The sequence below is a fragment of the Manis pentadactyla genome, chromosome 1, assembly GCF_030020395.1.
Source record: "Manis pentadactyla isolate mManPen7 chromosome 1, mManPen7.hap1, whole genome shotgun sequence".
NCBI lineage: Eukaryota > Metazoa > Chordata > Mammalia > Pholidota > Manidae > Manis > Manis pentadactyla.
This window is the reverse complement of record NC_080019.1, coordinates 93,954,833-93,968,602: the sequence shown is the minus strand read 5'-3', so window position 1 is coordinate 93,968,602 and position 13,770 is coordinate 93,954,833. Positions and strand designations below refer to the sequence as shown.

The 13,770-nt window shown below is 39.2% G+C and overlaps 1 protein-coding gene across 9 annotated transcripts in view; it reads right to left on the bottom strand.

Annotated features, from left to right (window-relative positions):
- The window catches only part of NMD3 (NMD3 ribosome export adaptor), a 144,382-nt gene that overhangs the window by 68,018 nt on the left and 62,594 nt on the right, over positions 1-13,770 (bottom strand). Inside the window, exon 17 of one of the 9 annotated variants that reach the window (XM_057499762.1) lies at positions 6,709-6,811. The exons of 7 other annotated variants lie outside the window; for them this stretch is intronic. In XM_057499762.1, coding sequence (XP_057355745.1) covers positions 6,709-6,811 — 103 coding nt within the window. Of the gene's footprint in view, positions 1-6,708; positions 6,812-12,768; positions 13,273-13,770 lie in introns of those variants that run through there. One more of the 9 variants, XM_057499765.1, reaches the window with a different exon arrangement.

Genomic DNA, 13,770 nt, shown 5'->3' with positions numbered 1-13,770 from the left:
AGCTCTTTATATATTTTGGATGTCAAGCCTTTATCGGATCTGTCATTTACAAAAATATTCTCCCATACTGTAGGGAACCTTTTTGTTCTATTGATGTTGTCCTTTGCTGTACAGACACGTTTCAGCTTGATATAGTCCCACTTGTTCATTTTTGCTTTTGTTTTCCTTGCCCAGGGAGATATATTCATGAAGAAGTTGCTAATGTTCACATCCAAGAGATTTTTGCCTATGTTTTTTTCTAAGAGTTTTATGGTTTCATGACTTACATTCAGGTCTTTGATCCATTTTGAATTTACTTTTCTGTATGGTGTTAGACAGTGATCCAGTTTCATTCTCCTACATGTAGCTGTCCAGTTTTGCCAGCACCATCTGTTAAAGAGACTGTCATTTCACCATTGTATGTCCATGGCTCCTTTATCAAATATTAATTGACCATATATGTTTGGGTTAATGTCTGGAGTCTATAATCCGTTCCACTGGTCTGTGGCTCTGTTCTTGTGCCAGTACCAAATTGTCTTGATTACTATGGCTTTATAGTAGAGCTTGAAGTTGGGGAGTGAGATCCCCGCCACTTCATTCTTCTTTCTCAGGATTGCTTTGGCTATTCGGGGTCTTTGGTGTTTCCATATGAATTTTTGAACTATTTGTTCCAGTTCATTGAAGAATGTTGTTGGTAATTTGATAGGGATTGCATCAAATCTGTATATTGCTTTGGGCAGGATGGCCATTTTGACAATATTAATTCTTCCTAGCCAAGAGCATGGGATGAGTTTCCATTTGTTAGTGTCCTCTTTAACTTCTCTTAAGAGTGTCTTATAGTTTTCAGGGTATAGGTCTTTCATTTCTTTGGTTAGGTTTATTCCTAGGTATTTTATTCTTTTTGATGCAATTGTGAATGGAATTGTTTTCCTAATTTCTCTTTCTATTGGCTCATTGTTAGTGTATAGGAAAGCCACAGATTTCTATGTGTTGATTTTGTATCCTGCAACTTTGCTGTATTCCGATATCAGTTCTAGTAGTTTTGGAGTGGAGTTTTTAGGGTTTTTTATGTACAATATCATGTCATCTGCAAATAGTGACAGTTTAACTTCTTCTTTACCAATCTGGATTCCTTGTAGTTCTTTGTTTTGTTTAATTGCCATGGCTAGGACCTCCAGTACTATGTTAAATAACAGTGGGGAGAGTGGGCATTCCTGTCTAGTTTCCAATCTCAGATGAAAAGCTTTCAGCTTCTCACTGTTAAGTATGATGTTGGCTGGGGGTTTATCGTATATGGCCTTTATTATGTTGAGGTACTTGCCCTCTATACCCATTTTGCTGAGAGTTTTTATCATGAATGGATGTTGAATTTTGTCAAATGCTTTTTCAGCATCTATGGAGATGATCATGTGGTTTTTGTCTTTTTTGTTGTTGATGTGGTGGATGATGTTAATGGATTTTCTAATGTTGTACCATCCTTGCATCCCTGGGATGAAACCCACTTGGTCGTGGTGTATGATCCTTTTGATATATTTTTGAATTCGGTTTGCCAATATTTTATTGAGTATTTTTGCATCTATGTTCATCAGGGATATTGGTCTGTAATTTTCTTTTTTGGTGGGTCTTTGCCTGGTTTTGGTATTAGGGTGATGTTGGCTTCATAGAATGAGTTTGGGAGTATTCCGTCCTCTTCTATTTTTTGGAAAACTTTAAGGAGAATGGGTATTATGTCTTCCCTGTATGTCTGATAAAATTCCGAGGTAAATCCATCTGGCCCAGGGGTTTTTTCTTGGGTAGTTTTTTGATTACCGCTTCAATTTCTTTGCTGGTAACTGGTTTGTTTAGATTTTGTGTTTCTTCCTTGGTCAGTCTTGGAAGGTTGTATTTTTCTAGGAAGTTGTCCATTTCTTCTAGGTTTTCCAGCTTGTTAGCATATAGGTTTTCATAGTAGTCTCTAATAATTCTTTGTATTTCTGTTGGGTCCGTCGTGGTGTTTCCTTTCTCATTTCTGATTCTGTTGATGTGTGTTGATTCTCTTTTTCTCTTAATAAGTCTGGCTAGAGGCTTATCTATTTTGTTTATTTTTTCAAAGAACCAGCTCTTGGTTTCATTGATTTTTGCTATTGTTTTATTTTTCTCAATTTTGTTTATTTCTTCTCTGATCTTTATTATGTCCCTCCTTCTGCTGACTTTAGGCCTCATTTGTTCTTCTTTTTCCAATTTTGATAACTGTGATGTTAGACTATTCATTTGGGTTTGTTCTTCCTTCTTTAAATATGCCTGGATTGCTATATACTTTCCTCTTCAGACTGCTTTCGCTGCGTCCCACAGAGGTTGGGGCTTTGTGTTGTTGTTGTCATTTATTTCCATATATTGCTGGATCTCCATTTTAATTTGGTCATTGATCCATTGACTATTTAGAAGCGTGTTGTTATGCCTCCATGTGTTTGTGAGCCTTTTTGCTTTCTTGGTACAATTTATTTCTAGTTTTATCTTTGTGGTGTGAAAAGTTGGTTGGTAGGATTTCAATCTTTTGGAATTTACTGAGGCTCTTTTTGTGGCCTAGTATGTGGTCTATTCTGGAGAATGTTCCATGTGCACTTGAGAAGAATGTGTATCCTGTTGCTTTTGGGTGTAGAGTTCTATAGATGTCTATTAGGTCCATCTGTTCTACTGTGTTGTTCAGTGCCTCTGTGTCCTTACTTATTTTGTGTCTGGTGGATCTGTCCTTTGGAGTGAATGGTGTGTTGAAGTCTCCTCGAATGAATACATTGCATTCTATTTCCTCCTTTAGTTCTGTTAGTATTTGTTTCAGGTATGTTGGTGCTCCTGTGTTGGGTGCATATATATTTATAATGGTTATATCCTCTTGTTGGACTGAGCCCTTTATCATTATGTAATGTCCTTCTTTATCTCTTGTTACTTTCTTTGTTTTGAAGTTGATTTTGTCTGATACTAGTACTGCAACTCCTACTTTTTTCTCCCTATTGTTTGCATGAAATATCTTTTTCCATCCCTTGACTTTTAGTCTGTGCATGTCTTTGGGTTTGAGGTGAGTCTCTTGTAAGCAGCATATAAATGGGTCTTGTTTTTTTTATCCATTCAGTGACTCTATGTCTTTTGATTGGTGCATTCAGTCCACTTACATTTAGGGTGATTGTCAATAGGTATGTACTTATTGCCATTTCAGGTTTTAGATTCCTGGTTACCAAAGGTTCCAGGTTACTTGCCTTACTATCTAAGAGTCTAACTTAACTCACTTAGTATGCTGTTACAAACACAATCTAAAGGTCTTTTCTATTTCTCTTCCTTTTTCTTCCTCCTTCATTCTTTATATATTAGGTATCAGATTCTATACTTTTTCTCTATCCCTTGATTGGCTTTGGGGATAGTCTATTTAATTTTGCATTTGCCTCACAATCAGCTGCTCCACCCTCTCTACCATGATTTTACTACCTCTGGTGACAGCCATCGAACCTTAGGAACACTTCCATCTATAGCAGTCCCTCCAAAATAGACTGCAGAGATGGTTTGTGGGAGGTAAACTCTCTCAGCTTTTGCTTATCTGGAAATTGTTTAATCCCTCCTTCAAATTCAAATGATAATCTCACTGGGTAAAGTAATCTTGGTTCCAGGCCCTTCTGCTTCATGGCATTAAATACATCATGCCACTCCCTTCTGGCCTGTAAGTTTTCTGCTGAGAAGTCTGTTGTTAGTCTGATGGGCTTTCCTTTGTATGTGATCTTATTTCTGCCTCTGGCTGCTTTTAACAGTCTGTCCTTATCCTTGATCTTTCCCATTTTAATTACTATGTGTCTTGGTGTTGTCTTCCTTGGGTCCCTTGCGTAGGGGGATCTGTGGATCTCCATGGCCTGAGAGACTATCTCCTTCCCCAGATTGGGGAAGTTTTCAGCAACTACCTCCTCAAAGACACTTTCTATCCCTTTTTCTCTCTCTTCTTCTTCTGGTATCCCTGAAATGCGAATATTGTTCCGCTTGGATTGGTCACACAGTTCTCTCAATATTCTTTCATTTTTAGAGGTCCTTTTTTCTCTCTGTGCCTTGGCTTCTTTGTATTCCTCTTCTCTAGTTTCTATTTCATTTATTGTCTCCTCCACCGTATCCAATCTCCTTTTAATACCCTCCATCGTGTTCTTCAATGATTGGATCTCTGACCTGAATTCATTCCTGAGTTTTTGGATGTCTTTCCTTACCTCCACTAGGATGTTGATTATTTTTATTTTGAACTCCCTTTCAGGGAGAATCACAAGGTCCATATCATTTAAGTCTTTCTTGGGAGTTGTATTAACAATTTTACTCTGGACAAGGTTCCTTTGGTGTTTCATATTTGTATATGGTGCCCTCTAGTGTCCAGAAGCTGTAGTCTCTGGAGCTGCTGAGCCCCTGAAGCAATGTCGGGGGTTGCAGGGGAGCGGTACTGGGGGGAGGTAAGAGCTGTTCCCCACCTCCTGACTGCTGTGCCTGTCTCCACTGCCTGAGCCAGTGGGCCAGGCACACAGGTATATGTTTTTGTCTCAGAGCAGGCAGATATGGATCCCTGCTTTCCACAAGCAGCTGGAATCTCAGTCTCCCCAGGAACTCTGCCTGTATTAACTTTCCAAGCCAGAAGTCATGCGAGTCTCATGAAAGCACCATGAAATGTAGGTTTGTGCTCCCAGCGCAGCTCTCCGGAGCCAGGTATTCAGCAGTCCCAAGCCTTCCACTCCCTCCCTGCTCCGTTTCTCTTCCTCTTGCCGGTGAGCTGGGGTGGGGCAGGGGCTCAGGTCCCTTGGAGCCACAGCTCTGGTATGTTACCCCATTCGCTGAGGTCTGCTCTTTTCTCCAGGTGTGTGCAGTCTGACGCGTCGTCTTTCCTTTTGCTCTCTCAGGATTAGTTGCGCCAATTAAATTTTCTAATTGTATCCAGTTTTAGGAGGAAGGCTCTGTCTCTCCTCTCACGCCACCATCTTTAATCCAATCCGGTTTTTTTTTCAGCACCTTGAATATGTCATTCCACTCTCTTGGCCTGTAAAGTTTATGCTAAGAAATTCATTCATAACTTTATAGTGGTTTGTTTGTAAGTTACAAGCCTCTTCTGCTTTGCTGTTTTTAAGATTATCTGTCTTTAATTTTTGACAGTTTTATTATAATGTGTCTTGGAGAGGTTCTTTTTGTTTGGTGACCTATGAGATTCATGAATTTGGATATCAAAATCTCTCCCCAGATTTGGGAAGTTCTCAGCCACTGTTTCTTTAAATAAGCTCTATGCTTCTTTCTCCTTCAGATCTCCAATAATTTGCAAAAGCTTTTCCTTTTTTTCAATGTATCCTATAGATTACAAAGGCTTTCTTCACTCCTTTTCTTTTATTGTTCTTCTCCTCTACTGGATAACTTCAAAGTTCCTGTCTTCCAACTCACAGATTTTTTTTTTCCCGCTTGAAATATTCTGCTGTTGATGAGCTCTTTTGAATTTTTCATTTCATTCACTGTATTCTTCAGTTCCATAATTTCTGTTTGGTTATTTCTATCTCTGTTAAACTTTTGTTTTGTTCATGTTACTATTTTTGTGATTTTGTTGAATCATCTTTTTGTATTCTTGCAGCTCACTGAGTTCCTTAAAACAGCTATTTTAATCAGGTAAATCACAGCTCTCCACATCTTTGGAACTGGTTACTGGAAGATTATTATGATCTTTTGGTGGTATCATATTTCTTTGATTTTTCATGTCCTTTAAGGTTTGCATTGCTGCCTTCTCATTTGAAGTATCAGTCTCCTCCTCCAGTATTTACTAACTTCCCTTGGGAAAGAAAGACCTTCCATCAGCCATCCTAGTAATTCTGAGGCTTTGTATGTATACACCTGCTCCATGCTATTTGCTCCCTCCTGTGAAAGAATTTTTAAGCTTGTATGCCCCTGATCCTGTAACCTATCCAAACTGGTGGTAATATCCTCCCTTTTGTTTCTTCAAAGGTAGCACTAAACCTCAAGTTTGTGGCTTCCCCCTGGCCTGCAGATTCAGGTCCAGCTTTCTGCACATGCTCACTGGCCATTTGCCAAAGTCCCTCTCACTACCTCTAGCAAAAGCATGCACAGGGAGCTGCCATTGGTGGGGGTGGATAAGAATGAGGTACACACAGCAATGGGAATGTACATAGACCGATTGGGGTATCTGTTGACAAGATTTCTCCATCAGTTCATGGGCGGGCTCCTTGATGGAGTCTGCAACAGTTAGTAGGATCCAGGTCCCTTCAATGCCCATCAACAGTCCAATCTGCCATTCTTCCAGCCTTTTCCTGCCCCCAAGCCATGAAGCTCATAATTCAGTACTCTGGATGTGGTGAGAAAAATGAGATTCTTTGGCAGTGTCCCACACAGCTAGGTAAGCTGGGTGCTCACTCACACAATCTCTTTTTCCCCCACAGGAGAAATCACAGGCAAAGATGATCTCTCTTGGCCTTAAGCTGTGCCACCTTGGGAGAGGAATGATACAGAGGGTCAAAATGTTCCTCTTACCCACTTCAATTTATCCAAACTCATATTTTTTTATTCCAGTGGTGTGCTGAAATTTCTCAAATGGAGACTTGGACTTCCACAAAGGTTCTCTTGTTTGTGCATGATTCTAGGGCAGTGTTTTCCAGGGGCTGCTGGACTGCAGCCAAGAGGGGCTGGAGCCAGTTTACAGGTTATTGGAGGGTTTACAGCCAGAACCAAGGTCCATATGCCTAATACCTGATGCAGAGGTGGGCAAGATTCGCCCCTTGACATATGACGCTGGATCCAACAGCTCCCACAAAGGCACTCTTTTCCATGGATGGATGCCAAACTGTTGTTGCTAGGAGAGGGACACACATAAGGAATGTCTTTCTTATTCAGCTATAAGGCTGACACCACTCCTGCAAAGAGCCCAGCCCTGTATCTTTTAGCAAGCTGAGCAATTAAAGAAAACTGAAATCCCAGCTTTTTACCACAAAACTCTTGAATCTATTAACTACCTTAACTCTTAACATCCAGCTCATTCCTACAACTTCGTTTCTTCCCTGCCCAATATTTCTTCTAAAGTTCACGTTTTGTCTCCAGTTGTCCATCCTATGCCTACCCTGTGGATCTGAAATGGATTTGACCTCCCTGATTTGATCCCTGGCTTACCCACTTGCTCCATCTATCCTAGGTATCTATTCCAGATAAAACCTAGGCTCCCAGCTCCCAACCTGTCATTAGCCAGATGCATCAGCCTGCCACTGAACTCATCCAGAATTCCGTTTGGGGAGAACTGAGTAATGGTTAAGTGATGGTTGGACATTCTACAATTATCAAGACTATAGTCAGAAGGGGAGGCTACAATTCTGCCAGGCTGTCTCTGCTTCTACCACCACCACCAGCAGTACCTTTCCACAGCCTGGGTGAGTAAAAAGGAATGGTCTGGTCAGCTCACCACTACCAGAAGCAACAACTGATTTCAGTGACAGCAGAAATGAAATGAGAGACCAAAGCATGAAAGGGGAGAATAATATAAGCTTCCTCAAGATAAGAACTGTGTGTCTTACTCATAATTGCCTCTTCAGAGCATGCCAGTACCTAACATATTAGTAGGGTTCCCAATAAATTTGTTGAAATAATTGATTAGGAAAAGAGTGATACTTTTTTCCTCCATCTTACTGTCCTTCAAAGGAATTTAAGTCAATAATCATGGTGGTCCAATCATGGTGCAAGGCATTGCAAATACATAAATAGGTGAAATGAGTCACATGTATTTTTTACTATCAAAAAATAAAGCTCCCTTTAAGCACAAGGCAGACAGGCTTGTGTACTGAGATATGAATAAAGTATGGGCATACTGTACTTTATGGAGTAATTTATTCTGTTCAAGTTGGAAGCCTACAGGGGAAGAAAAGGGATACTCGAGCTGGTCCTTGACATATGAAGCACTATTTCAAAAGAACTTATAACAGTGAGCATGAGACTGACCAGTTAGGACTCTATGGGGGAAAGCCCCAGCCTACGAGCAGAGTGAGGTTCAGGGCTGCCAGAGCTAATTACTGAGAGCAGTCTCTATCACAGGATCCAGGACACACTGGAGATGTCCTAGAATTCTGGGGACATACATCGGGAAGGCTTACGACAACCACAGCTCTTCTCCAGGTTTGGCTACTAGTCCATGCAGTTCATCCTGGAAGATGCCTCAGGACACTAGTCAATTCCAAGGCTCCTTTCAGGGGGTTTCGGGGCTGTTCTGAGCAAATCCTGGGGACCTAAGTCTCACTGTGGGCCAGAACCAAGATGGGCAAGTCTGGTGCCTCAGAGTGGGCCTGGAGCCACGTGAGCCTCTAGAGCATAGCTCTCTGTGGTCACTGCAGGCAGGGATCTCCTGTGGCAATTTCCTCAGTTCCTGAGGCGACCAGAGAACACAGCCTCCCTAAAGGCCCAGGTTAGTCTGTACATATGAGTGTTTGTGCCACCTACACGATCTGTAGAATTATAGGTTGGGACCCAGGATATTGCTGCCCATAATATGGGAAGAAAAAGTCCAAGACCAGTAAGGATGCTGTTGGGGATATATTAAAACCAGAAGGTTGTCTCTCTTGACTAATTAAAAAGAAAATATCAACTCTACCAAGAAAGAAGCTAGTTACACAAAATTTAAGAAGTGAGACTCCAAGCAGCACTTAATGCAGGTGACCTAAAGACCCTAAGGAAGCACCTCAGGCTATGAATCAGGATATTCATATATCCCCCAATTTTATCATGGGTCCACTACAGCACCGCTACTTGCTGTTTGTGAACAAATAATGATATTTCTGTTAGTTAAGTACGTATTATCAATAGAATATTATCATAACAAAGAATTCATTTGCAAAGGAATGTGTCATTTAAATTATTTGCATTATGAACTAAAATTAATGAGTAATGACAATATCTTAAATGGACGGAAGTTTCAGTTTTCAAAATACTTTCCCATTATGACTCAAAATCATAACGCTCGTAATCCCTGGTGACACAGGCAAGTAAGACATTAACAGAGGCTAACTACACCTCCCAAGGTTTCACAGCAATTAGTCTCTTAAGAATATACCTTTCTAACAGTTGAACCCAAAGAAAACTCAAATACCTTGATAGATAGCTTATTGATAGAATGTAAGAGACTATAACACCTGAATGGAGAGACTTAGAGGTAGGAAGTTCTTTCTAAAACCTCTTATACCATGACACCCTTTTAGATTTCAAAACAAAACTGAAACTTGGTTAGGTCTTCAATAAAAGTTCTTGCAACACTCATCCTAAAAGAAAGCCACATGACTCCACCTGTCACATTCGGAGCATAACACAGTCAGCTCCTCTTTGGTAATCTGTAAATTTCCTCTGAAGTCAGTAGAACCAGGTTCAAATCTTGGTTCTGCTATTTACTTGCTGTATACCTTGGGGCATAGTACTGTACCCTTCACCACTTGCTAGCTGTGTAACCTCAAGAAATTCAACTATTTTGCCTGAGTTTCCTCATATGAATGGAGATACTGTTACACCTTCACGAAGTTTTGAAAGAGTTACATAAGTTAATGAACATAAGGCACTTAGAACAATGCCTGACACATAGTAAACACTGTTTGCCATTACTATTTCCTCTCAAGAATGAAGAGATCCCATAGGCCAGTGATCTTAAATAAAGTTGGTTATGCAAATACCAACTGCAAGCTCCAGGGAGAACAGAGGATAATAAAATGAAGCAATACAAAGTAAAGGAAAGATAAATTACAAATTCCATATCCCATCTGGTGGTTTTAACCAGTGAGGTGCAGTTTCATTTTCTGTCCCTTCCCTTGATCACCTTTTGATCTGCAGATACAAGAAAGGTGATGAACTAGAAAAGTAAGTAGTCTTTGGGAAATAAACTGGTGTGCTTCATATTACATAGTCAACCCCTTACGTGGAATGCTTCACCTGCCCCAACACTGCTCTGACAAAGAGTTTGACCTTGTCCCTGCCTACCCCCTGGCTACAGAAGCATAGAGGAATGGAGAGAAGCCTGTGCTAAGACTGGCAAACTTTCAGAGCCATAAAATGTAGAAGAAAAGACATGGACCTGAGAATTAGGCCTCTCATCTGTGGCTCTGCCTCAGACCCTTAAGTAACCTATGATGAATCACCTGAACTCTCTTGTACTGTTTCATCTATAGAATGAGAATACCAATGCTATGTGCATTGGTATGCTATGTGCATAAAATATGAAAATAAGTTGAAATAAGTCATGTAAAAGCATTTTCAGAAGTTTAAAGTACCACAAAAAGTTTCATTAATGACAGGATTTGAATTAGTAGAGCTTTCCCTGAAGTTAACATATGTTACACAAAACAAATGTTCTATTATCAAATTTAGCAATTCCTGCTTAAGACTTCCCCAGATTTTTCTACTTAGAAGTGTGATTCCTAACCCTACCAGATACAATGTGCCCTTTTAAACATGTATCTTTGAAACACCTCCTTTACCATCCTGACAAAAAGTTCAGACATATCCTACATAATTTCTAAAAAGACCACCAACTAAGTAAATGCTTGGGAATGACTATAACAAAAGATGTAAACAGACATTTGCCTCTGAATGGTCGAGGTGAATATGAAAGCTATAAACAAAGGCTACTGTATACGCAGTTGTGCTGCATCAGAGACTCAAATACAACCAGTGATACTTGCTTATGATGGGCTTTTCTCAAATAGTTGAAGAGTTGTTGATAAAGCTCCAAACAAAACAAAAATATAATCTTCCCTTGATTTGCATGGTCATTGTATTCCTAAGACTTTCAGTGTCTACTATTATAAAATCACAATTATTTTTATGTAAAACAGAGTTCTGTCCTAAGCTTAATTATGAACAGATTTTTCAGTTAGATGACTTAAAGACCCAGGGAGTGAGGGACAACTCTTGCTTTTATGGGACTGTCTGTTCACTTGGGTCAATTGATGTGACAACAAAAACATTCCCACAAATTTATTCATAAGACATCCCCTGGGAGGCAGTTGCTCCACTAAGAATCACTGCCATTAGGCTTCAGAGAGTCTTCAGCATGACAGAGTGAGCTGTGATAAGGAAAACCGTTTGCCTTGCTTAACCCACAGAACACTTTTTTCCCCAAGTAGCTTCTGGAAAGACTATCACTTCAATACTCATGCTTTGGTAAAATCGATCATTTTTAAAAAGTGGATTCAACAGTGAAAGAATACTGAGTATCTACCATAAGTGAACAGCAATAAAAAGGTTCTGGAGCTATGTTTTCCAGGAATAGAAAGCCTGATGCTTGCCTGGCCTCCAATGTATCAATAATACAAAAAAGATATACTTTCTCAGAAAATAAGGGAACTCAGAAACTTTCCTAGGATACTTAGACACCACAGACACAGAGCATGAGTTACATTTGGTGCCATTCACGATAAATGGTATCAAAGTTTCACATTTAGAATCCAGGCTGCTTATAAAAAAGTCACTTTTATGGTCCTTAGACATATTAATTTATAAATTTATTTTTCAAGGGCTGTAAATTTCTCTATGCCTCCTTCCCAAAAGGAAATGGGATTTGTAAATCAGTCTAGAGATGAGGTAGATAATGTAGACTGTTTTTTTTCTTTGTCAATTCAATACATAAAATTAAAGCAATGAAATATTTATTTCCATTTTTTTCCCATGGTTTTATAAGCATTGAAAGACATATTTAAATTGCTTAGTCTACATTTACTTCTCCCAAACCTGGCTTTAACTCATAACCTAGTGACGATGAGAAAAATAAACAAAAGCCTCACCATTCCAAGCCTGATGAAGCTAAAAATGTCCTGATCTCTACTTTAAGTGAAAGAAGTTAAGACTCCAGTAAAGAATTACAGAGCAATCAGGTGAGTGCTATTAGCTACAGGACCACAGAGGAAAAGACACCTCATCCAAACTAGAGCCTCAGAAAGGGGTTCCTGAAGACAAATTAATAGGAAGCCAGTAATCACACTATTTTCTTCAATTTTAACAGACTTTCAATATTTAACAATCAATACTTTTCTTTTTTAACAGACTTTAAGGTAGAATGAGAATGCTTCTGATTTTCCTAAGTACTTGCATGCATTGGTGCCATCTGGTGGGCATTTTAACTAAAACTAAAATTATTGTTTAAAAGAATCTAGGCATTCACCCTCTTTTTTTAAGAAAACAGAGTGAAAAACTCATTTGTATTATTTTTCAACATAGTTTATCTTGTGGTTTCTGTAACTTGGGGACCAATGCATCAATTCACTCCTACTAGGCTCTCCTATCACCTAACTCTGGTCTGTTACAACATGGCTACACTTCATCTTACCTAGATTTGTGAATAGGTTACCACACTATATGTAAAGTAAATACTTGACTGTGGTATTGTAAAGCAAATTCAAACGAAATGGGCAACAAGAGAGTAGAGTGCTTGTCCGTATTTTTTAACTCATTTCAATTCATTGAACAGTTTTTAAAGAAAAGATTTATTGTTCAAAAATTGTTAATTATGGGTATCAGTGGTCCTACCTAAACAAGATCCAGAGAAGCAGAAATAAAGGAGAAAAATTTATGGTTAAAACTATATTAAAATTAAATATTTCTGTTTAATGAAGAACATTATTTACAAATTTAACAGGTAATAAAATGAGTGAAGATATTTGCAATGTCTGAAATAAACAGGAGCTATTTACATAAGACATTTGTTCAGATCAACACAGGACAGAAAAAAACAAGGAACAGCAAAGAATATGAATAAGCACTGACCAGAAAGGGATTTGAAAGGATGCTTGGTATGTTATCAAATAAGTGTAATTAAAATATCACTTTACACCTATCAGGTTGGCAAAAATTTAGAAAGTCTGATATTAGCAAATACTAGTGAAGGTGTGAGGAAACAGGGGCCCTCAAATATATTGCTGGTAGGAAAGAAATCTGACAGTACTTCACTAAGCACGCATAAAGCCTACAACCCAACAATCATGTTCCTGGTCATATTAGTTACCTGTTGCTACGTTTAGAAGCTTAAAATGACAAACATTTATTATCTCAAAGTTTCTGTGGATTGGGGTCCAAATGTGAGTTAGCTGGGTACCAATGAGTTAGCATCTCTCAGAAAATTGCAATCAAGGGTCAGCTGGGGCTGCAGTTATCTCCAGTGAGTGAAGTGTCTGCTTCCAACTTCACTCACATAGCTGTTGGCAGGCCTCAGAGCCTCATTGGGTTTCGGTCAGACTTAAGTTCCCTGACACGTAGGCTTCTCCATTGGGCAGTTCACAATAGAGCAGCTTGCTTTCCCTAGAGAAGACAGAATGAAAAATGGCAAAAGCAAGACAGAAGCCACAGTTCTTTGGTAAACTCATCTCCTTAGTGACACCTACCTCATCACGTTTCCAATATTCTGTACATTAGAAGAGAATCACTACATCCTGCCCACATTAAAGGGGATGATTAAATAAGGGCATGAATATCAGGGGGCAGACACTCCTGGGAGCCATTTTAGAGGTTGCCTATCACACTGGGTATATACTGCAAAAATTCTGAACAGATCAGTAAGAAAATAGGGATGGGAATGTTCACTGTAGTACTGCCTCCAAGATAGTTAAGGCAACTTAGACGCCTATCAGTGGGAAAACAGATAAAATGTGACATATGCATATGGAAGGATACTATGCAATGAAAAAGTGAACCAGATTAATATACAGTAACATGGATCCATTTCAAAAATCTAATGCTGAATGTAAAAAAGTTGTAAATAAAAATTTTAGCCTAACAGCATTTACTTAAATTTAACCC